Source organism: Oncorhynchus keta, chromosome 21, assembly GCF_023373465.1.
Source record: "Oncorhynchus keta strain PuntledgeMale-10-30-2019 chromosome 21, Oket_V2, whole genome shotgun sequence".
NCBI classification, from domain to species: domain Eukaryota; kingdom Metazoa; phylum Chordata; class Actinopteri; order Salmoniformes; family Salmonidae; genus Oncorhynchus; species Oncorhynchus keta.
In genome coordinates this window covers 42,264,056-42,288,796 of record NC_068441.1, presented here as the reverse complement: position 1 = coordinate 42,288,796, position 24,741 = coordinate 42,264,056, and the positions used below count along the sequence as shown (strand labels likewise).

General features: G+C 42.6%; 1 protein-coding gene across 1 annotated transcript in view; it reads right to left on the bottom strand.

Annotated features, from left to right (window-relative positions):
- Positions 1-178: 178 nt before the first annotated feature.
- Positions 179-24,741, bottom strand: part of LOC118400581 (carbohydrate sulfotransferase 11-like) — a 35,262-nt gene continuing 10,699 nt past the window's right edge. The window contains exons 2-3 of the mRNA XM_035797574.2: positions 13,521-13,603; positions 179-1,851 (exon numbers count right to left, since the gene is read on the bottom strand). Of these exons, the coding sequence (XP_035653467.1) occupies positions 1,006-1,851; positions 13,521-13,603 (929 nt within the window). The 3' untranslated portion in view covers positions 179-1,005. The remainder of the gene's footprint in view (positions 1,852-13,520; positions 13,604-24,741) is intronic.

Sequence of the window (24,741 nt, the reverse complement as noted above, 5' to 3'; positions counted from 1 at the left end):
AACTCTGTTTTGAATGCAGTGAAAGGGCTCTCTTCTCATACCTTTGTTCACAGGACCTATAAAACTGCATGATTTGACCTCAATATTTCAAACATACACAGTAAATTCAACATATTGCACAGATGGATCCTTTGTGTTGACTGCTACGCCAGCATTCCATACACAGACACACACAAACTGCTTAGATGTGTTTATTTGACTGATGTTATGGTAGTTATTCCTAATGTCTAAATGCGTGCTCTATCTGCAGTTTGTTGACACTGGGACACAAATATCAAAATAAATAAACCGTCCAATGAGAGTCAACTCTCTACAGTATAAGGAAAACACTGATGTCACATTCCCAGAGGATGTCATGCACCTTTAAGTCATAAGACCCACCCAAAGGCACTGATAGAGATACTTTCAGCACCCCTATTACTTCAGATAGCTTGCGTTCCTTTTAGTCTTACTGTAGAATGGTGGTGACAAAATAAACTTTGAAAGAAAAAATAATAATTGTAACCAAAGTTTGTTGGTGGTGTCAAAGTTTGGTCATTTTGAGTTAATGTGCACTTGAGGTGCATTTTACACATACAGAGGCAATCATTTAATCTCCATTGGCTCATTGCTAACAGTACAACATCTTCATCTTAAGTGTCCATTCCCCGTTGTCTCATCTTAAAGCCACTCTCACTTTTGATATGAAAGATATCTTTAGTTCCTTAGATTTCACCAGGTTAGTCCTCTCCGTAAAACATACCTGTGCTTTGAAGAGTCCCAGGACCCATGTTAAAAGTGTCTGTACCACTTCTTTTGAACCCTCTGTCAGAGGTTATACATAATGTTGTTATAAGCAACAGCTGTTAAAAGCCGCCAGAATAGCTGACATCAGCTATACATCACAAGTAATAAGCTAGTGGGGCCGGGCACAATGTCACGCTTCCAACTACTACGTTCCAACTACTACGTAGTGCTTATGATAGATGGTTCAAACTAAGGCTCCTCCTAAGAAGCGTAACGTCATCAAAATTTCAGGTACTCCGGCGTGGAGTAGTTGAACAGCAGGAAGTCCATGTGGTAGAGGTTATACAGCTTCTTCTGATAGAAGGGTCTGATGTTGTTGAAGAACTGAGCGGCCATGTCTCCCGTAGTCCTGGTGTTCTTGGCCGAGGCAGGGAAAGTCACCTGGCCCTCCACCCCAGCCAGCTGCAGCACGTAGCGGGAGTCCTGCTCCAGCGTCTCATACTTGCCCACCACGTCGTAGTGGATGAGGCAGGGGTGGCACAGCGAGTGCACACGCTCCCAGTGCTCGTTGAAGGGCTCCTCGCGCTGTGTGGCCGGGTCCACCAGGTAGTACACAAACTCCTCGAAGGAGACGTCGTCTCCCCGCTCCAGTGCTTCGGCCTGGGGGCTGGGCCGGTGCCGGCGGATGATCTTGGTGCCGTAGCGCTTGTGGAAGGCTGTGTTGTAGCTGCGTGTGAACTTGTTGCGGTAAGCTGAAACGAGCCGCTCAAAGGGCTCACGCACGAACACAAACTTCAGGTAGGAGCGCAGCCGCTGGTTGATCTGAGAGGTGGAATACTCAGAGAGGGTGCGCAGGTTGCCAGGCACGTGGGCCTCGTTGGCGGGGATGGCGAGGGGGTCGCGGTGGGGGCCAGCGGCGCCTGTCAGGACCATTAGGACACGCTTCCAGTTGGTGCAGGCCACCTTGGGCACGTAGCAGTAGAGCAGGCCGTGCTGGTCATCCACAATGACGTGCTTGAGGTCCTCGGGGATGAGCACGCGACGCTTGTGCGTGTATGAGCGGCAGGCGTCCTCCAGCAGCTCCCGCCGACCCTGGTGGGTCACCTGCACCGTCGACTGCTCCAGCTGTAAGAGAGGAGAGGATTCCAGACACTGACACAAATGGTAGATGGTTCAGTGTGGTTTAACAGTTAATTGAGCTTGAGGAGAGTAGGAAACGAGATGGCAAGTGGTTATTGCTCGGGGATACATTTTTATATCCATGTCACCGAACACATTGACATATTTTAACATGTTAACATATCAACAAGTTTCAACATTGTACCTCATTAGATAGGAGACAGGAAACTGATCTGGAGAACACCACAAATATGTAATGTCAGGAGGCTGAGCACAAGTGCTGAACAATCTATAAAGGGTTTTGTCTCCAGAACTAAAATGTTTTGTCTCCAGAACTAAAGTGTTTTGGCTCCAGAACTAAAGAAGTTTGGCTCAGGAACTAATGGAGTTTGGCTCAGTAACTAAATGGTGTTGGCTCTAGAACTAAATGAGTTTGGCTCAGGAACTAAATAGTGTTGGCTCCAGAACTAAAAAAGTTTGGCTCAGGAACTAATGGAGTTTGGCTCAGTAACTAAATGGTGTTGGCTCCAGAACTAATAGAGTGTTGGCTCCAGAACTAACCCCTATGGCACTTAATGTACAGTGCATTCGGAAAGTATTCAGACCCCTTGACTTTTCCACATTTTGTTACGTTACAGCCTTATTCGAAAATTAATTAAATAGTTGTTTTCCTCGTCAATCTACACACAATACCCCATAATGACAAAGCAAAATAAGGTTTTTAGAAAATGTTGTTAATGTATAATTTTTTAAAACTGAAATATTACATTTGCATAAGTACTCAGACCCTTTACTCAGTACTTTGTTGAAGCACCTTTGGCAGCGATTACAGCCTTGAGTCTTCTTGGGTATGACGCTACAAGCTTGGCACACCTGTATTTGGAGAGTTTCTCCAATTCTTCTCTGCAGATCCTCTCAAGCTCTGTCAGGTTGGATGGGGAGCTTTGCTGCTATTTTCAGTTCACTCCAGAGATATTCAATTCCGGGCTCTGGCTGGTGCACTCAAGGACATTCAGAGACTTGTCCCGAAGCCACTCCTGCGTTATCTTGGCTGTGTGCTTAGGGTCATTGTCTTGTTGGAAGGTAAACCTTCACCCTAGTCTGAGGTCCTGAGCACTCTGGAGCAGGTTTTCATCAAGGATCTCTGTACTTTGCTCCGTTCATCTTTCCCTCAAACTAAATTCATCTACCAGTCCCTGCCGCTGAAAAACATCCCCACAGCAAGATGCTGCCACCACCCTCTTTCACCGCAGGGATGGTGCCAGGTTTCCACCAGGCGTGAGACTTGCCATTCAGGCAAAAGAGTTTAATCTTGGTTTCATCAGTCCAGATAATCTTGTTTCTCATGGTCTGAGTCTTTAGGTGCCTATTGGCAAAATCCAAGCGGGCTGTCATATGCCTTTTACTGAGTGGTTTCCATCTGGCCACTCTACCATAAAGGCCTGGTTGTTGGAATGATGCAGAGATGGTTGTCCTTCTGGAATGTTCTCCCATCTCCACAGAGGAACTCTGAAGCTCTGTCAGAGTGACCATCGGGTTCCTGGTCACCTCCCTGCCCAAGGCCCTTCTCCCCGATTGCTCAGTTTGGCCGGGCAGCCAGATCTAGGAAGAGTCTTGGTAGTTCCAAACTTAATCCATTTAAGAATGATGGAAGCCACTGTGTTCTTGGGGACCTTCAATGCTGCAGAAATGTGTTGGTACTCTTCCCCAGATCTGTGCCTCGACACAATCCTGTCTCGGAGCTCTACGGGCAATTCCTTTGACCTCATGGTTTGGTTTTTACTCTGACATGCACTGTCAACTGTGGGACCTTACAGTTGAAGTCGGAAGTTTACATACACCTTAGCTAAATAAATTAACTCAGTTTTTCACAATTCCTGACATTTATTCCTCATAAAAATCCCCTGTCTTAGGTCAGTTAGGATCACCACTTTATTTTAACAATGTGAAATGTCAGAATAATAGAAGAGATAATTATTTATTTCAGCTTTTATTTCTTTCATCACATTCCCAGTGGGTCAGAAGTTTACATACACTCAACTAGTATTTGGTAGCATTGCCTTTAATTTGTTTAACTTGGGTCAAATGTTACAGGTAGCCTTCCACAAGCAAATGTTGGTCCATTCCTGACAGAGCTGGTGTAACTGAGTCAGGTTTGTAGTCCTCCTTGCTCACACACACATTTTGAGTTTTGCCCACAAATTTTCTAGAGGATTGAGTTCGGGGCTTTATGATGGCTGCTCCAATACCTTGACTTTGTTGTCCTTAAGCCATTTTGCCACAGCCTTGGAAGTATGCTTGGGGTCATTGTCTATTTAGAAGACCCATTTGCGACTGATGTCTGATGTCTTGAGATATTGCTTCAATATATACACAATTTTCCTACTTCATGATGCCATCTATTTTGTGAAGTGCACCAGTCCCTCCTGCAGCAAAGCACCCCCACAACATGATTCTGCCACCCCATGCTTCACGGTTGGGATGCTGTTCTTCGGCTTGCAAGCCTCCCACTTTTTTCCTCCAAACATGACGATGGTCATTATGGACAGTTCTATTTTTGTTTCATCAGACCAGAGGACATTTCAAAAAGCACAATATTTGTCCCCATGTGCAGTTGCAAACCGCACTCTGGCTTTTTATGGCGGTTTTGGAGCAGTGGCTTCTTCCTTGCTGAGCGTCCTTTCAGGTTATGTCAGTATAGGACTCGTTTTACTGTGGATATAGATAATTTTGTACCCGTTTCCTCCAGCATCTTCACAAGGTCCTTTGCTGTTGTTGTCATCTCTATTAGACAGAACGCGTCTCCTTCCTGAGCAGTATGACGGCTGCGTGGTCCCATGGTGTTTATACTTGCGCACTATTGTTTGTACAGATGAATGTGGTACCTTCAGGCATTGGAAATTGCTCCCATGGACGAACCAGACTTGTCTGATTTCTTTTGATTTTCCAATGAAATCAAGCATGGGGGCAATGAGTTTGAAGGTAGGCCTTGAAATACATCCACAGGTACACCTCCAATTGACTCAAATGGTGTCAATTAGCCTATCAGAAGCTTCTAAAGCCATGACATAATGTTTGAAGGCACAGTCAATTTAGTGTATGTAAACTTCTGACCCACTGGAATTGTGATACAGTGAATAATGAGTGAAATAATCTGTCTGTAAACAATTGTTGGAATATTTACTCGTGTCATGCACAAAGTAGATGTTTTAACCGACTTGCCAAAACTATAGTTTGTTAACAAGAAATTTGTGGAGTGGTTGAAAAACGAGTTTTAATGACTCAAACCTAAGTGTATGTAAACTTTCGACTTCAACTGTATGTAGACAGGTGTGTGCCTTTCCAAATCATGGAAAGGGCACATCTCAAGGATGATCAATGGAAACAGGATGCACCAGAGGTCAATTTCTAGCCTGATAGCAAAGGGTCTGAATACTTACATAAATAGGGTATCTGTTTTTTATTTTGTATAAATTTGCAAACATTTCTTAAAAACTGTTTTCGCTTTGTCGTTATGGGGTATTGTGTGTAGATTGTTGAGGGGGATAAATGATTTAGTCCATTTTAGAATATGACTAAAGTAACAAAATGTGGTAAACGTCCAGGGGTTTGAATACTTTCCGAAGGCACTGCATATCTAAAGTAATTTGATAGATAAGCAATATGGTTGTAGTGCCACCTTGTCCTCAGATAGTCTAGCTGAGAGGAAGATATTGCAATATGGTTGTAGGGTAAAACTTTATTTGGATAGTCCATCTATAGATGCTCTACATACTATCTACAGACTATTAGTAACATTTAAGCTAACTATCTACAAACCCTAACCTTAACCCTTATCCTAACCCTAAACTTAACCCTTATTCTAAACCTAACCCTCAGATAGGCTAGCTGGGAGAAACAAAATGTTTGTAGCTCCACCTTTCCCTCAGCCAGGCTAGATAGGAGGAACATATTGCTTATACCCATCCAATCCTTTCTGATCTACCTGTGCCTTGTAGAGGCTGGGGGTTGTTTCTGGACGGGGGCCTTTGTCTATGACTATGAGAAGAAGAAAAAACACCCTTCAAAAGTCAGGCTTGGACCTCCTGTTTATTGACATTACGAAGTTACTTACAGGGGCTGAAACACTCCTCGCATTCCAATGTCACTTCATATAATTAAATCAACACCTTGACTTTACCCCCACGGAAAAAAATGTATTCTGAAAAGGAATTAGCTACATGCTTATGCAGTAGTATACATGTCTGGGAGATTAACCAAACTGGGCATAATCTGCCCAATGTAGTTTATCTCCAGAACATTGAGAGTTCAGGTGGGCCTTCATGCTTCAGCATACAAAGGAAAGGAGGGCCTTCATGCTTCAGCATACAAAGGAAAGGAGGGCCTTCATGCTTCAGCATACAAAAGAAAGGAGGGCCTTCATGCTTCAGCATACAAAGGAAAGGAGGGCCTTCATGCTTCAGCATACAAAGGAAAGGTGGGCCTTCATGCTTCAGCATACAAAAGAAAGGAGGGCCTTCATGCTTCAGCATACAAAGGAAAGGAGGCCCTTCATGCTTCAGCATACAAAGGAAAGGAGGGCCTTCATGCTTCAGCATACAAAGGAAAGGAGGGCCTTCATGCTTCAGCATACAAAGGAAAGGAGGGCCTTCATGCTTCAGCATACAAAGGAAAGGAGGGCCTTCATGCTTCAGCATACAAAGGGAAGGAGGGCCTTCATGCTTCAGCATACAAAGGAAAGGAGGGCCTTCATGCTTCAGCATACAAAGGAAAGGTGGGCCTTCATGCTTCAGCATACAAAGGAAAGGAGGGCCTTCATGCTTCAGCATACAAAGGAAAGGAGGGCCTTCATGCTTCATTATACAAAGGAAAGGAGGGCCTTCATGCTTCAGCATACAAAGGAAAGGAGGGCCTTTATGCTTCAGCATACAAAAGAAAGGAGGGCCTTCATGCTTCAGCATACAAAGGAAAGGAGGGCCTTCATGCTTCAGCATACAAAGGAAAGGTGGGCCTTCATGCTTCAGCATACAAAAGAAAGGAGGGCCTTCATGCTTCAGCATACAAAGGAAAGGAGGCCCTTCATGCTTCAGCATACAAAGGAAAGGAGGGCCTTCATGCTTCAGCATACAAAAGAAAGGAGGGCCTTCATGCTTCAGCATACAAAGGAAAGGAGGCCCTTCATGCTTCAGCATACAAAGGAAAGGAGGGCCTTCATGCTTCAGCATACAAAGGAAAGGAGGGCCTTCATGCTTCAGCATACAAAGGAAAGGAGGGCCTTCATGCTTCAGCATACAAAGGAAAGGAGGGCCTTCATGCTTCAGCATACAAAGGAAAGGAGGGGTGCTCAACAACAATGACAAAAATCATGAAACAGGCTTGTCAAGAAACATTTCCAAAAGAACAAATTCGAGGTAGAAAGGAGTTGGAGCACTCAAAAAAAGCAGAGATGTATTTAATTTAGCTCACTTGAATCCATTGTACAGGATACGAACAGATGACTGTCATTTTGACGTCATGCTGACGTCTTCTAAGTGATTTAGAGAATATGAGGAGAGGGTGAAAATAAGATGAAAATGTGTGCATTACGGAGTCTGCAACCAAGAGAAGAGTATGTTCGTCCTGAAGGACACTAAATAACAGCTTCTCTAAATGATCTTATTGTTTGTCAAACTTCATAGTTGAGTTTTATTGACCCATCTCTCTCCCTCTTGTAACACACACAAACACTGCAGCTGGATGTCCTAATCACATTCAATCTCTCCCATCCACACACCACTGCACTAACTCTTCAGTTCAGCCAGTTCAACGTGGCTTCCTTCCTGTACAAAACCTGTATTTACTCTCTCCTGTATTTACGCCTTCCATTTACTCAGCCAAATGCGGAGGCTTTCAGTTTGCCTCAGTGTCTAGTGGCATGTGTCGTCCTCTGTCCTGGTTTGAGAAGACACTGTTGACACTGAAATTTCAAGGACACACTGGAGCAGGCAACACCGATGCTAACGGAGGCTTCACTCACTGTGTAGCTGGGTAGTTACATCTTTCTATCAAACAATTTTGTCACGGCAGAAGTTAAAGTAAAAGCTCAAGTAAACTATTACTTGATCTTTGTCATCAGTGAGGCACAAGGTAACTTGCCAATGTCATTCATTATCCTGGGGCTCTCTCGTGCCGTCCCTGGGGGGGGGTGCGTCACCTGGGTGGGTTGATTCACTGTTGTGGTCGGCCTGTCTGGGTTGCCCCCCTTGGGTTGTACCGTGGCGGAGATCTTTGTGGGCTATACTCGGCCTTGTCTCAGGATGGTAAGTTGGTGGTTGAAGATATCCCTCTAGTGGTGTGGGGGATGTGCTTTGGCAAAGTGGGTGGGGTTATATCCTTCCTGTTTGGCCCTGTCCGGGGTGTCCTCGGATGGGGCCACAGTGTCTCCTGACCCCTCCTGTCTCAGCCTCCAGTATTTATGCTGCAGTAGTTTATGTGTCGGGGGCTAGGGTCAGTTTGTTATATCTGGAGTACTTCTCCTGTCCTATTCGGTGTCCTGTGTGAATCTAAGTGTGCGTTCTCTAATTCTCTCCTTCTCTCTTTCTTTCTCTCTCTCGGAGGACCTGAGTCCTAGGACCATGTCCCAGGACTACCTGACATGAGGACTCCTTGCTGTCCCCAGTCCACCTGGCCATGCTCCTGCTCCAGTTTCAACTGACCTGAGCCCTAGGACCGTGCCCCAGGACTACCTGACATGAAGGCTCCTTGCTGTCCCCAGTCCACCTGACTGTGCTGCTGCTCCAGTTTCAACTGTTCTGCCTTATTATTATTCGACCATGCTGGTCATTTATGAACATTTGAACATCTTGGTCATGTTCTGTTATAATCTCTACCCGGCACAGCCAGAAGAGGACTGGCCACCCCACATAGCCCGGTTCCTCTCTAGGTTTCTTCCTAGGTTTTGGCCTTTCTAGGGAGTTTTTCCTAGCCACCGTGCTTTTACACCTGCATTGTTTGCTGTTTGGGGTTTTAGGCTGGGTTTCTGTACAGCACTTTGAGATATCAGCTGATGTACGAAGGGCTATATAAATAAATTTGATTTGATTTGATTTGATATCCCTGATAGTGTAAAGACGATCTTCCATAAAAATCTTGATCTTAATTTGTGGAGCAAAATGTATTTTGATGGAACATATTCTTATCTGGAGTCGTCCCTGTCGGCTACGATTTACCTCAAGTAGATACTACGTGCTCCTTGTAAACCTAGGGGTAACTGGCGCATGCAAAGTCAACTCCACATGCATTGTAAAACATTTGCTAAGGTTAAACTTCTTGTAAGAAGTAATTGTTGATGTTGTTGATGTTATACCCACAGCAACGATTAAAACATTCCCAAACCAGAAACCGTGGACTGATGGCAGCATTCGTGCAAAACTGAAAGTGCGAACCACTGCTTTTAACCAGGGCAAGGTGACCGGAAACATGACCGAATACAAACAGCGTAGCTATTCCCTCCGCAAGGCAATCAAACAAGCTAAGCGTCAGTATATAGACAAAGTAGAGTCGCAATTCAACGGCTCAGACACAAGAGGTATGTGGCAGGGTCTACAGTCAATCAAGGATTACAAAAAGAAAACCAGCCCCGTCGCGGACCAGGATGTGGTCTGCGCATGCTCTGAGGACGCGGCTGGGGATGCCGTCTGGGCCTGCAGCCCTGCGAGGGTTAAAACGTTTAAATGTTTTACTCACGTCGGCTGCAGTGAAGGAAAGTCTGCAGGTTTTGGTAGCAGGCGGTGTCAGTGGCACTGTATTGTCCTCAAAGCGAGCAAAAAAGTTATTTAGTCTGTCTGGGAGCAAGACCTGGCTGGTGTGTTTACGGACATATTCAATCAATCCTTATCCCAGTCTGCTATTCCCACCTGCACCTGCTTCAAGAGGGCCACTATTGTTCCTGTTCCCAAGAAAGCTGGTCCTTCTGTAGCTCAGTTGGTAGAGCATGGCGCTTGTAACGCCAGGGTAGTGGGTTCGATCCCCGGGACCACCCATACGTAGAATGTATGCACACATGACTGTAAGTCGCTTTGGATAAAAGCGTCAGCTAAATGGCATATATTATTATTATATATTAGGTAACTGAGCTAAATGACTACCGCCTCGTAGCACTCACTTCCGTCATTATGAAGTGCTTTGAGAGACTAGTCAAGGACCATATCAATCTCAACCACACTGCACACTGCCCTAACCCATCTGGGCAAGAGGAATACCTATGTGAGAATGCTGTTCATCGACTACAGCTCAGCATTTAACACCATAGTACCCTCCAAACTCATCATCAAGCTCGAGACACTGGGTCTCGACCCCACCCTGTGCAATTGGGTACTGGACTTCCAACTCAATCATCAAGTTTGCGGACGACACTACAATGGTAGGCTTGATTACCAACAACGACGAGACGGCCTACAGGGAGGAGGTGAGGGCCCTCAGAGTGTGGTGTCAGGAAAATAACCTCACACTCAACGTCAACAAAACAAAGGAGATGATTGTGGACTTCAGTAAACAGCAGAGGGAGCACCCCCCTATCCACATCGACGGGACAGTAGTGGAGAGGGTAGTAAGTTTTAAGTTCCTCGGCGTACACATCACGGACAAACTGAATTGGTCCACCCACACAGACAGCGTTGTGAAGAAGGTGCAGCAGCGCCTCTTCAACCTCAGGAGGCTGAAGAAATTTGGCTTGTCACCAAAAGCACTCACAAACTTCTACAGATGCACAATCGAGAGCATCCTGTCGGGCTGTATCACCGCCTGGTACGGCAACTGCTCCGCCCACAACCGTAAGGCTCTCCAGAGGGTAGTGAGGTCTGCACAACGCCTCACCGGGGGCAAACTACCTGCCCTCTAGGACACCTACACCACCCGATGTCACAGGAAGGCCATAAAGATCATCAAGGACAATAACCACCCGAGCCACTGCCTGTTCACCCCGCTATCATCCAGAAGGTGAGGTCAGTACAGGTGCATCAAAGCAGGGACCAAGAGACTGAAAATCAGCTTCTATCTCAAGGCCATCAGACTGTTAAACAGCCACCACTAACATTGAGTGGCTGCTGCCAACATACTGACTCAACTCCAGCCACTTTAATAATGGAAATTGGTGTAAAAATGTATCACTAGCACTTTAAACAATGCCACTTAATATAATATAATGTTTACATACCCTACATTACTCATCTCATATGTATATGTATATACTGTACTCTATATAATCCACTGCATCTTTATTTAATACATGTATCACTAGCCACTTTAAACTATGCCACTTTGTTTTCATACCCTACATTACTCATCTCATATTTATATACTGTACTCGATACCATCCACTGCATCTTGCCTATGCCGTTCTGTACCATCACTCATTCATATATCTTTATGTACATATTCTTTATCCCCTTACACTTTTGTGTATAAGGTAGTAGTTGTGGAATTATTAGGTTAGATTACTCATTGGTTATTACTGCATTGTCGGAACTAGAAGCACAAGCATTTCGCTACACTCGCATTAACATCTTCTAACCATGTGTATGTGACCAATACAATTTGATTTGATTTGAATTGAATTACACCCTTTAGTGATCCAACATAATATTCTTGTAGGCTTATACAGAGAAGTAAAATGAATACAATTGGTTATAATGATCTTCCAGTTTTGCTTTCTGTCTTCATAAATTCAAACACTTTAAATCAGAGTATCGCAACACCACGGGGTTCCACTTTGGATAAGCAAAGTGCAAAATATCAGAAATAAACCCGCCAGTGATTGAAAGTAAATGGTGTCTTTTGGAGTTCTTCAGTCCTTTGGCATGGGCCTCGGACTCCCCTCCCTGAGATATAATTGGCAACAGCTCACTCCTATAGAACTATTCTTTCTGTACCCTATTCAAGCTCATTTCTCTCACGCTCTCTCCAAGTCTTAGTTCTGGAACAGTCCCTATGTAATGTCATACTGTATAATTGTAGAGAGTTTGTGGGCCAGGGCTTATCCTTTGGCCTCAGAAATGTCAATCCGTCGTAGTGACACACTGACTGTACACATTTGTTTTGAAGTTGAATGATATGGGACACTTAAGTAGTCTATTCAATTCTATCGGCTTCATACACGTAGTGTACAAAACATTAAGAACACCTACTCGCTCTTTCCATGACAGACTGACCAGGCGAATCCAGGTGAAAGCTATTGTCCCTTATTGACGTCACGTGTTAAATCCACTTCAATCAGTGTAGATGAAGGGGAGGAGACAGGTTAAAGGATTTTTAAGCCTTGAGATTATTGAGATGGTGTATGTGTGCTACTCAGAAGGTGAATGGGCAAGACAAAATATTTAAGTGCTTTTGAATGGAGTATGGTAGTAGGTGCCAGGTGCACCGGTTTGAGTGTGTCAAGAACTGCAACGCTGCTGGGTTCACGCTCAACAGTTTACCGTGTGTATCAACAATGGTCCACCACCCAAAGGACACCCAGCCAACTAGATACAACGGTGGGAAGGAGAGGCGGGAGATAGAGACAAATCCTGGCAAAATGAAAAGGTCAGGGTTACATTTTTTTTTATAAGAGACAGTTTTATATTTTTCAATCAAGTGCCTGTCCAAAATAATTAGATTTTGCTAACCAATGTCTGACTGCAGTCTGGAATCGTCAAGTCAGGGATTTTGTTTGATGAGGAACTTCAAAGTACTGTAGTTGATTCCAAAAATTATCCAACCAGGATTTCTGGAAAACCTGGGCATTTTGGAAAAGTTACTGGAATTTTCCAACCCTAACTAGACGGTAAACAAAAACATAAGAAAGGTCAAGGGTTGCACCTGTATCAATCACTGACAGTCACTCGTAACTACAGGAGACAGTTTGAAAGGCTTGAAATTAGTACAGATTGTGAGACACCCAAAACCTTGGAGCATGAGGAACATCTGTAGCAGCAATGGGGGATTAATAATGATGATCTAAATCTGCTTTTATAGACCAGTAACTTCAGAAAAAGAATTATTCTAAACATGGATTGGAAATGTATTTTATTAGGGGCTTACACTGACAAAATTCCCATAGATGCCAAAGATGTTAATCATCATTCCGCAGTTGCTTGAAAAATTGAATATTGGTTGAGGAAAGCTGACAAGAGAACTCTTATTTCAGTTGTTAACACCATATCACACCCTGACCTTAGTTCCTTTTTATGTCTCTATTTTGGTTTGGTCGGGGAGTGAGTTGGGGTGGGCATTCTATGTTGTGTTTCTATGTTTTCTATGTGTTTGGCCTGGTATGGTTCCCAATCAGAGGCAGCTGTCTTTCGTTGTCTCTGATTGAGAACCATACTTAGGTAGCCTGTTCCCACCTGGTGTGTGTGGGTAGTTGTTTCCTGTTTTGTCACCTTTCAGGACGGTTTCGATTGTCGTTGTTTCACTTGGTTATTTTGTATTATTTGTACAGTTATATTACATTAAAATGGACACCTACCACGCTGCGGCAGCTAAATTAATATTGGGGAAACACTGATAAGAGACTTTCAGCAAGTAAGCAGTAAGTACTGAATAGCTTACCAATGATTTTATTTTCACAAATCACCTATTGTAACTCATAAAACATGACCAAAAATAAGTTCAGTGGTCATCAACGTGAATCCTACCTGGTAGTGGGCGGGACTTACCTGGTCACTGTCATAGAGCATCTGGAGTGGACTCCTCCATGACTTCCCCTGGCCGCTGCTCCTCCCACGACCCTGTGCTGAGGCTGAGAAAACGCAGACGGGTACACACGTCAAGGTCAACACAGACAAATTACCTACAGTCCACACTCAAGACCATCGGAGTCTGTATCTCTCCTGCCTTCTGATTTGGTATATACAGTCCATGGGATGCCATTGTGGCAACCCATGAGGTATGGCAGGTTAATACTGATTATCCCATCTAAATGCAAATGTCATGTCAATTTTATGTTGACCCAAATGCTTGATAAGCGAGCTAAATTACAACTTTCTAAGGGGGATAATCATTAACCATGTTAAATGTAAAGGTATGAATGCAACAACAACCTGACACTTTCATACATCCTAATAACAAAGAAGTCACAAGACAAGTACCATTGAGAATCTCAGGTAAACCAGAGGAGAAACTCGCCAATGGGTCATTTATTACATATTATAAACTGGGTGGTTCGAGCCCTTAATGGTGATTGGCATTGTGTTGTGCCTAAGAACAGCCCTTAGCCGTGGTATATTGGCCATATACCACACCTCCTCGGGCCGTATTGCTCAACTGTACACACCTGAGGGTCATTAAACACCAACACACAGGTGCACACCCAAAACGACATCTTATACAACACTACAGGTTGTCATAGAAACACACAAAAGAGAAAGAGAAGAAACCAGGCCTCAAAAAAAGACTGTGCATCCATTCAGACTACTAATGTACCTCTTACTGTCCGCTAAACATACAACGCAGCAACACTGCAGAAAACAGCTCTCCTTTATGGAAGTAACTGAGGAGAGGCAAAAAAGGGAAGATCCCGAAACCACATGGGTACTGAGGCATAGCAATGAGAGAAAACCAAGGGGGCAGATGGAGTATAAACAGAGGTAGAAAACCTCTGACTACTTTAGAGTTCCTTTAAACAACATGACATGGTGTTTAGATTGTTGTTGTTGTCGTTTCATATGCTGTTGCTCTTTTAGTTCCTTGGTAGTTGTGGGAGCGTAAGCTTTTGTTTTCCCATTGGTTCTGGGAACGGAGCCATGAGTTTCCTGACCAGTAAAACTGTATATTTTTTTTTACGTTCTGAGAATGGAAGTGAAAATCTGGGACTTTTGTTTTTCGGTTGCTGGGAGGTTCTGAGAACATTATAATCGGGTTCCTTTAAAGTTTTCCTGGGAGGTTTTAATAACGTTCTGAGAATGAAAATTCTCGTTTTTTTTGTGTTTTGAATATCTTAACTTTCACTGAATGTTTCAATAAGACTTTCAATAACACTGCTGACTGACAGTGCATTCTGCTGAAGTAATGAAATACCTTATTTAACCTATTAACACTGCTGACTGACAGTGCATTCTGCTGAAGTAATGAAATACCTTATTTAACCTATTAACACTGCTGACTGACAGTGCATTCTGCTGAAGTAATGAAATACCTTATTTAACCTATTAACACTGCTGACTGACAGTGCATTCTGCTGAAGTAATGAAATACCTTATTTAACCTATTTCAAAATAATGTCATTTTGTCAGGTTTCTTAAATATGCTGAGAATGTTACAAAGCTAAGCAATTATCTTGCACCATTCCCAGAACATTGTGGGAAGGTTATATGCAAAATAACCAAAGGACAACCATGCTCCCACCAAGCTCTAAGAAACATATGGTTCTCAGAACATTATCTGTTAGCTGGGAAGAGACAAAGAGTCACAGATATGGTCCCTCAGGGCAAGGGGAGGGGTAGGTGAGGGTGAATTCTGAATTTTGGTACCATCAAGCATAACTTCAAAAACCCTAAATAATAAATGGCATTGAAGACCAAATGTGTTACCTATAAGGGAATGTACAAGAATGGAGAATTCAGCTACTGACATGCTTATGATTTAACATTAAATTAGATAGCAAGACTTCAGTAACTATACTGAACAAAATGATAAAATGCTAAATATTTTTACTGAGTTACAGTTCATAGAAGGAAATCAGTCATTTTATAGAAATTCATTAGGTCCAAATCTATGGATTTCACATGATTGGGCAGGGGCGCAGCTATGGGTCGGCCTTGGAGGGCATAGGGCCAGCCACTGGTAAGCCAGGCCCAGCCAATCAGAATGAGTCTTTCCCCACAAAAGGGCTTTATTAAATATCAAACCAAAGTTTATTTGTCACCTACTCCGATTACAACAGGTGTAGACAGTGAAATGCTTACTTACAGGTTCTAACCAACAGTGCAATTTCTAAGTTAAAAAAGGTATTAGGTGAACAATAGATAAGTAAAGAAATAAAAACAACAGTAAAAAAAGACAGTGAAAAATAACAGTAACAGGAGGGGACTGAGCACGCACCCTTGAGGGGCTCCAGTGTTGAGGATCAGAGTATCATATATGTTGCTACCTACCGTCACCACCTGGTGGTGGCCCGTCAGGAAGTCCAGGATCCAGTTGCAGAGGGAGGTGTTTAGTCCCAGGATCCTTAGCTTAGTGATGAGCTTTGAGAGTACTATGGTGTTGAATGCTGAGCGCAGGGCAGTGTGGAGAAAGGGAAAGGGCAGTGTGGAGTGCAATAATATAATAATATATATAATATAATAATAAAGATGGCATGATCTGTGGATCTATTGGGGTGTTGTGCAAATTGGAGTGGGTCTAGGGTTTCTGGGATAATGATGTTGATGTTAGTCTTTACCAGTCTTTCAAAGCACTTCATGGCTTGGGACGTGAGTGCTACGGGTCTGTAGTCATTTAGGCAGGTTGCTTTAGTGTTCTTGGGCACAGGGACTATGGTGGTCTGCTTGAAGCATGTTGGAATTACAGACTCGATCAGGGCCGGTGGAGCCGGTGTAGCATGATTAAATCTTAGCCCTGTATTGTAGCTTTGACAGTTTGATAGTTTGTCTGAGGGCATAGCGGGATTTCTTATAAGCGTCTGGGTTAGAGTCCCGCAACTTGAAAGTGGCAGCTCTACCCTTTAGCTCAGTGCAAATGTTGCCTGTAATCCATGGTTTCTGGTTGGGGTATGTACGTACAGTCACTGTGGGGACGACATCCTCGATGCACTTATTGATAAAGCCAGTGACTGATGTGGTGCACTCCTCAATGCCATCGGAAGAATCCCGGAACATGTTCCAGTCTGTGCTAGAAAAAGAGTCCTGTAGTTTAGCATCTGCTTCATCTGACCACTTTTTTAATAGACTGAGTCACTGGTGCTTCCTGCTTTAATTTTCGCTTGTAAGCAGGAATCAGAAGGATAGAATTATGGTCAGATTTACCAAATGGAGGGTGAGGGAGAGAGAGCTTTGTATGCGTCTCTGTGTGTGGAGTAAATGTGATCTAGAATTGTTTTCCTTCTGGTTGCACATTTGTTGATGTTGATAGAAATTAGGTAGAACTGATTTAAGTACCCTGCATTAAAGTCTCCGGCCACTAGGAGCGCCGCTTCTGGGTGAGCGGTTTCCTGTTTACTTATTTCCTTATACAGCTGACTGAGTACTGTCTTAGTTCCAAGCATCCGTCTGTGGTGGTAAATAAACAGCCACGAAAAGTATAGCTGAAAACTCTGTGTGGTCTGCAGTTTATCATAAGATACTCTACTTCAGGCGAGCAAAATCTAGAGATTTCCTTAGATTTTGTGCACCAGCTGTTGTTTACAAATATGCACAGACTTGCCGGTGCAGCGTATATCCCGCTAGCTGAATATCCATGTCATCATTCAGCCACGATTCCGTGAAATATATATTACATTTTTTGATGTCCCGTTGGTAGGATATACCACGTACCTCTTCGAATTTATTGTCCAATGATTGCACGTTGACGAGTAATATTGACAATAACGGCAGCTTTCCCACTCGCCTTCTGCGGATCCTTACGAGGCATAGCACAATTGGTTGGGCGCCCGTAAAACTGCTGCCATTTCTTCCGGTGCCATTTTATCCTTAAAAGACGGAAAAACACCAATGTTGGAGGCGGCTTATGGTAGATAAATGAACATTCAATTACCTGCCAACAGCTCGATTGGACATTCCTGCAGTCAGCATGCCAATTGCACGCTCCCTCATAACAAACTTGACATATGTAGCATTGTGTTGTGCGACAACTGCACATTTTAGAGTGGCCTTTTATTGTCCCCAGCACAAGGTGCACCTGTGTAATGATCATGCTGTTTAATCAGCTTCTGGATATACCACACTTGTCAGGTGGATGGATTATCTTGGCAAAGGAGACATGCTCACTAACAGGGATGTAAACAATGGTTTTTGTGCGAATGAAACATTTCTGGGATTTTTTATTTCAGCTCATGAAAAATGGGACCAACGCTTTACATGTTGCGTTCACTTATTTTTTCAGTATAATTAAATACTTTCAGAGGGAATAAACTTCAATAACTAATCTTACTAGGTTCTGTCAGATCCAGACATATCCCAATTTTCAAGATTTTTATCTTTTCTTTTGGGCCATCCATATTACAAGGTCTTGTTGAAATGGACAGATTCCACCATTCTTCTGTGACTGGGCAAAACAGACGGATGTGTCACTAGCGCCACACACACACATTGTACAAGATCAAACAGAGAACAACATCTCCAACTCAAGCACCCTACAGTACACACCAGTCTGGTGGAGATATTTAGACTGAAGAGCCTGCTACTGATTGCACAAGGTCTTCCTACATACCCAACTGTCCTCTGACCCAACCATGGTAGATTGGTCTAAAATGAAACGTTATCATACTAGTCACTAGTGCTTGATTCAACCAGTATTGCATGTGTAGTCTAGTCACATCACACCCGAGATCCATCAACACAAGAGGACATCAACATTCAGAAAATATGTTTATATAGTCATCCCATATGTTCCTATATGTTCGGCTCATTTGGCAAAAGCAAGATGGTTAATGTTTATGTTAAGTTTGAGGGGTATTGCAAACAGCAGAAGCACATACTGTAACCAGACAATGAAATCTAGCAGTACGAAGGACATATAGTGTGGTCTATATCAAACTGGGTTGTTCGATCCGTGAGTGCTGATTGGCTGATAGACATGGTATATCAAACAATATACCACAGGTATGACAAAACATTTATTTTTACTCGTCTAATTATGTTGGTAACCAGTTTATAATGGCAATAAGGCACCTCAGGGGTTTATGATATATGACCAATATACCTCGGCTAAGGGCTGTGTCCAGGCAATCCGCGTTGCGTCATGCATAAGAACAGCCCTTAACCGTGGTATATTGGCCATATACCACACCTCCTCGGGCCTTATTGCTTAAGCATAGGCTTCACAATTGAAAATTCCAAAATTATTCTTAGAGCAGCAAAGTCAAATCATTCTCAGCTCGTTAGCCAGGTACACAAGGTTTCAGTTGCTTTTAATATCTTCTCCCCTGCTTTAATGACCTGCACTGTTCCTGTCAATATGACTTGTACTAACTCGGTCCTGTTAAGACTTTAAAAGCAGTCAGTCTCAAGTTCAAAGGCAAAGAGTTTAAATAGGAACGCTATACAGAGGCGCTTCTCAAACCTGTTTCAACTCTAGAGTAAAGCTATACGGAGGCACTTAAGCCTTGTTCACAGTGCAGGCCTTAATGCTCAAATCAGTTTAGTTTTTTAAAATCAGTTTTGGAACACTTTTAAAGCCTCAAAGGGTAAAAGCATCATACTTTCAGAATGAGTCCTTTTTGGCTAGCCACAGCAGTCAGCTAGCTAGGTAGCTGTTTAGCTATCTAGCACATTCACTAATTTGTTCGTTAACTAAACAATTAATGAGGTAGTTAAATACCATGTGTTCTTCTAAAACTGTCAACAGAGTAGCTAGCTAACCAATAAGATATGAGATATGCCAAATAAGTCTAAAAACCACTTGAGGGCAAATAAATCAGATTTGAGTCAAATGGCAAGGAATCAGATTTCTATTCATAGGTGGTTTGAAATGTGGCTTGAAATATCTGATTCCATGTGTTTTTTGGCTGTTCAAACTGCCAGGAAGAAAAGAAACGGATTAGAATTGGACATGCAAAAAAAAATATATATATATAAATATATATGTCACTGCCAATGTGAGCAGGGCTTTAGAGACCTGGCTCATATGATATGATGCAAAACTCATCATAGTGGCTATATTTCTGCCTCCTTGAACAGTAATCGCTCAGAGATGCACAAAAAAAGATAAAGAAAATATTTCCCCATTTTTAATTAAGTGTATGTGGACCCAACACTAGCCTTGATTCCACGCTTGTGAGTATGGTACTGCGACACTAACCCAACGCAAATGACTATGCAATTTACCCGTATTAAGAGCAAATTTTATGAGCCTTGCTTTAACTTTCACATAAAAGTTATCGGAAGGCAGTTATTGCATGAGTCAGGGTATGATTTCATGGTGACTGTTGTGTTTATTCTGGAAAAATTACTTCCGGACAACATAAACCCGCAAAGCCCCAAGGATTTCTCAAATAGACTTTTTACCTCAACAGTTCTGTAAACAACACAACTCAATGTGCTGTAGACGGATTAACCCAATGAGCATACATTTAAAGAGAGGGAGGAAAGTTACACCTAACTGCTGTGTGGATTAAGTTAAACACACACAGAAGAGGAAGGGCTGGGTGCATCAATAATTCATACAGATGGTTTTTTGCCACATACACTAGATAGGTGCAGTGAAATGTGTTGTTTTACAGGGTCAGCCATAGTAGTACAGTGCCCCTGGAACAAATGAATATGTGAAATTAAATTTGGCTTAAAAAAGAGCTAAGGACAATGTTAGTCTTGTTAGCATTCATGCTATCGCATCAAATGGCCCGGCTCTAATAGCTACCATAATCTTGCCCGAGCCCAATCCAATCAACCATTCAAATGCCATCACAATATTTACAACACAGTTGAACTCCAAGCTCTTTAAATACCCATAAGGTTAAGTATCATTATATCCAATTGGATGATGCTGCTGTGACCTGAAAAAAGTCAATAACTTAAAACAGTTCTCTTTTCAATGGGAATTGAGTCATATTTTACAATGTAAAACTGTCACAATCAATTGAGCTATTTGCCTTCGGAAAACTGCAGACAACTCCTTTGGACTATCCCTGGTAAATGCTAAACATACTATAACAGTTAGTTCAAAACTGATTTGAGTTATTAGAGGGTAACATCCAGCAGACCAGGGTTTAAACTCACAACCCTTGCAGTTATGCACACACACCACCTGTTGGCCGAGGCCAAATTAAAGGTTACAATAGCACTGCCAATGATAGACTTTAGTTTGTAAAAAAAATTACAAATATGGCTTGGCATGTGGAAATGTTGTATAATGACCCTTTAACATAAAATAAAATATAAACGCAACATGTAAAGTGTTGGTCCCATGTTTCATGAGTTGAAATAAAAGCTCACAAAAATGTTCCATGAACACAAAAAGCTTATTTTATTAATAAAATAACATTTATTTAAAATGTTGTGCACAAATTTGTTTACATCCCTGTTAGTCAGCATTTCTCACTTGCCAATATAATCTATCCACCTGACAGGTGTGGTATATCAAGAAGCTGATTAAACAGCATTATTATTACACAGGTGCACCTTGTGCTGGGGACAATAACATTCAAATCTAAAATGTGCAGTTTTGTCACACAATATAATGACACATATGTCTCAAGTTGAGGGAACATTTGAGGGAGGGTGCAATTGGCATGCTAACTGCAGGAATGTCCATCAGAGCTGTTGGCAGAGAATTTCATGTTAATTTCACTACCATAAACTGGCCTCACAACCGCACACCACGTGTAACACCGCCAGCCCAGGACCTCCACATCAGACAGATGATGAAACTGTGGGTTTGGACAACCGAAGAATTTCTGCACAAACTGTCAGAAACTGTCTAATGGAAGCTCATCTGCGTGCTCATCGTTCTCACCAGGGTCTTGAACTGACTGACTTCAGTGGGCAAATGCTCACCTTCGATGGCCTCTGGCACGCTGGAGAAGTGTGCTCTTCACAGATAAATCCCGGTTTCAACTGTACCGGGCAGTATGGCATCGTGTGGGCGAGCGGTTTGCTGATGTCAACGTTGTGAACAGAGTGCTCCATGGTGGCGGTGGGGTTATGGTATCGGCAGGCATAAGCTACGGACAACGAACACAATGGCAATTTGAATGCATTGTTTAGGGTTACGTGACAGACACCGTGGTCTACAAGGCTGTATAAGCCTTTTGTGGTAGTTCCACCGTGTATAAATGTAACGTAATACTATTTGTAAGATCAATAGAGAGTATGGAGGGAAAATGTAGTGTGTGTGGCAAGGAAAATGTCAGACAAGCGATGTGTGTGTCTCTCCCTCTCCACACACGTGTGAGACTTGGCAAGTCTGAGTGCCAAGCCGAGTGTGAACAGTGAACCCACTGACACGCTCCATGCCACAGCAAGGCATGCATGAAATATATATACTGTAAACTGTAACCCACTGTACCTGGGGATAACCTGAGATATGCACCACCATGAGGGAGAGGGGAGTGTGAGAAGCAATAGATGGAACGATACATATTAAACCAAGTCTCTAGATTTGCCATCTGCTGTCCATCTGCATTCAACCCAACAGCTGCTAATTTGGCAAACTAGATCTGAATAACTGCATGCCAGTTTTAACTTTCTCATTGTACAGATGTCTTACTAATAGAAATTAAATGTTATTGTGTAGAGAAACAACTATTTCCACGTTTATAGGTTATGTTTATAGGTTACTTTCTCAACAGACATGGGTTTACTATTTGTTGGCTAATCACAAAAACATGTTGCCTCATTGTCCAAGGAAGGGGATTTGTCACTTCAGCCTGGCCCTTGCTCAGGATTTGCGAAAGTGTGGGGCATTTTGTGGTGAAGTGTTACTGTACATATTCTTTTTATTGTGTTTTCTAAACACATTAAAACCTCCTTATGGAAACTGTGGCTGTGAGTCAAGGCAGCAGACATTTTAAATATGACCACTCCCAAACCTTTTATTTATTTTTTCTAATTAAAATGCCAGAAAGTGACTTCAGGAACAAGCAGAGATGACACATTGAACCAATAAGTGCTCTTAGTACCTTACCTTCCTGTTATCATTCAACAAACATGGAAAATTACACACAAAAAAGTCTTCAAATCACTGTTTGTAGCTATTCCTCTGATGCATAAGCTAATTACAGAGTAGGTACACATTAGAGCGTAGCACTTACAACTGTTCATATGTCGTTTCATTGGCAAGCATTGCAAGCCGAACTGCTGAAGATCTAAGTCACGGACTATCACTCAGAATAAGATCATCTACTAGCTAAGTGAGAAAAATGTAAACAGTGAAAGCCAAGTAGACACCCGTCTACCCTACAAAGGGGTTTATAGCACTCCCCCTAAACCTATTTAATGCCAGCTGTTAAGTGCTATTGGTTTCCTTTTGACTAGGCCCCATGCTGATTCCCTCTTTCCCTCTCTGGTACATTAGTAATGGCTTAGTAGATGCAGAATATAGAAAGGCCAATCTTGCGTTACTCCTGTCCCTGCCATGAACACTGCTCTGTGTGGAAGTCCCTCGGGAAGAAGGGGCCCCCCTCCCCCTCCACAGGCTCTCCAGGTCTGCCAAAGAGAGTGCGCTTTAGTGAGAGACACACTGTGCTGTGTGGAGGCCGATCCCTGCTGTTGCCGCAATGTGTGTGAAGGGTGTTTGTGCGTTTGCAAGGGCGCATGTGTGGTATCTGTTTAACAAGAGTGAGAGTCTTAAAACAGAGTGTTAGCAGATGTGGTACAGGTATCTTCTTAGTCTTGGTCCTAGAGACACACTGTGTGGATTACAGAACATGTGCGGGCTGTTTTCCTATAAGAACATTTGCTGGGGTAAAAAGAGTAGCAAAGCTGCTAGGCAGCAAGAGGCCCAAAAAGCTAATCAGGTCATGGTGTTCCACAAGGAGGGTCTTCCAGGAGGTGATTGGGTCATCACCAAGGTTTAAGTCTTTAATTCATGGATTGATTGCCCGCCAGGCTGTCCTGGGAACACTGTGTGTGCTATGCCTGTCATGTGCTGATCAGGAGTCAAGTGTTTCGCCAAGTGAGGAGAGGCTCTTAACCTCTTAAAATGTATCTAAATGTAATCGAAAATATAACGTAATCAAAAATATCCCCAAAAGTAATTATTTATCATGAGAGGTCTATAAACAATAACTAGTCATGCTACATACTCCAAGAAAGGTTCAAATCTCAACTTTCTGGAAATTAAAAAAATAAATTGCTGAGATGTAGCCACTTTTGAGGACACAAGCTCAAGTACACAGTACAAATATGATTAAAAAAATATGAAAATAACATTTTATGATGTATTGCCTATTTAACAAAGCTGTAAAAATCAGGCTTGAAATTACATAATTTTTCTAAATACAACATAATCAATTTATAAACGACTAACTATACAATTTCACCTTCCATACAACTGTAAAATACATATTTGTATATTTAGTGTTAGAGAAAATGTGCATATTTTCTAAAAGTCTCTTGGTCAAAACGTCTGCCCCTACTGCTGTGAATGTCACACAGAGCTTTAGCTTGGCTTCCTGAACTCGTTAGAAACATGCCTTTCATCTCATTCTAACCTTGTCCATCTATGCCAAATTTATGAATTATTTTAGATGAATGGCTATAAATCGATCTCTGAATGTGCTGCCGTGACAAAACCACTTTCTCCTGTTGTGTTACGATGTAAGGATTCCAGGCATATGCGTTGTTGGTGGCTGTAACGTAAGGTCCAGCCAGGGGTTGAAGGATAGTTGGAAGAGTGAATGAAATGGTAGGAGGGACATCCCAGCTTCAAGTGGTGTCAGATTTCCCATCCTGCTTCACAAGGGCAGAAGAGACATACTCCTGTGTCAATGAGAATCTATGGTGTCCACATATCGATTTATACTGTAAGTGAAAATGTCAGTCAGAACCTGTACCAGAACCACGCAGGTCCCCAAAACAGAAAATGTACATCTAATTAACGCACTCAGCAATTTCCCAGATCAAGGTTAAGTCAGCATAGGCAGATAAGGTGACCACAGATCTTGGAACATTTTTAACTCCAAAACTAACTTTTGGATGACAGTGCAAGACTGACCGTAGATCAAAATAAAAAGCTTACGAAGCACATACAAATTATGCAAGACAAAAATCTGGAGAGAATTCC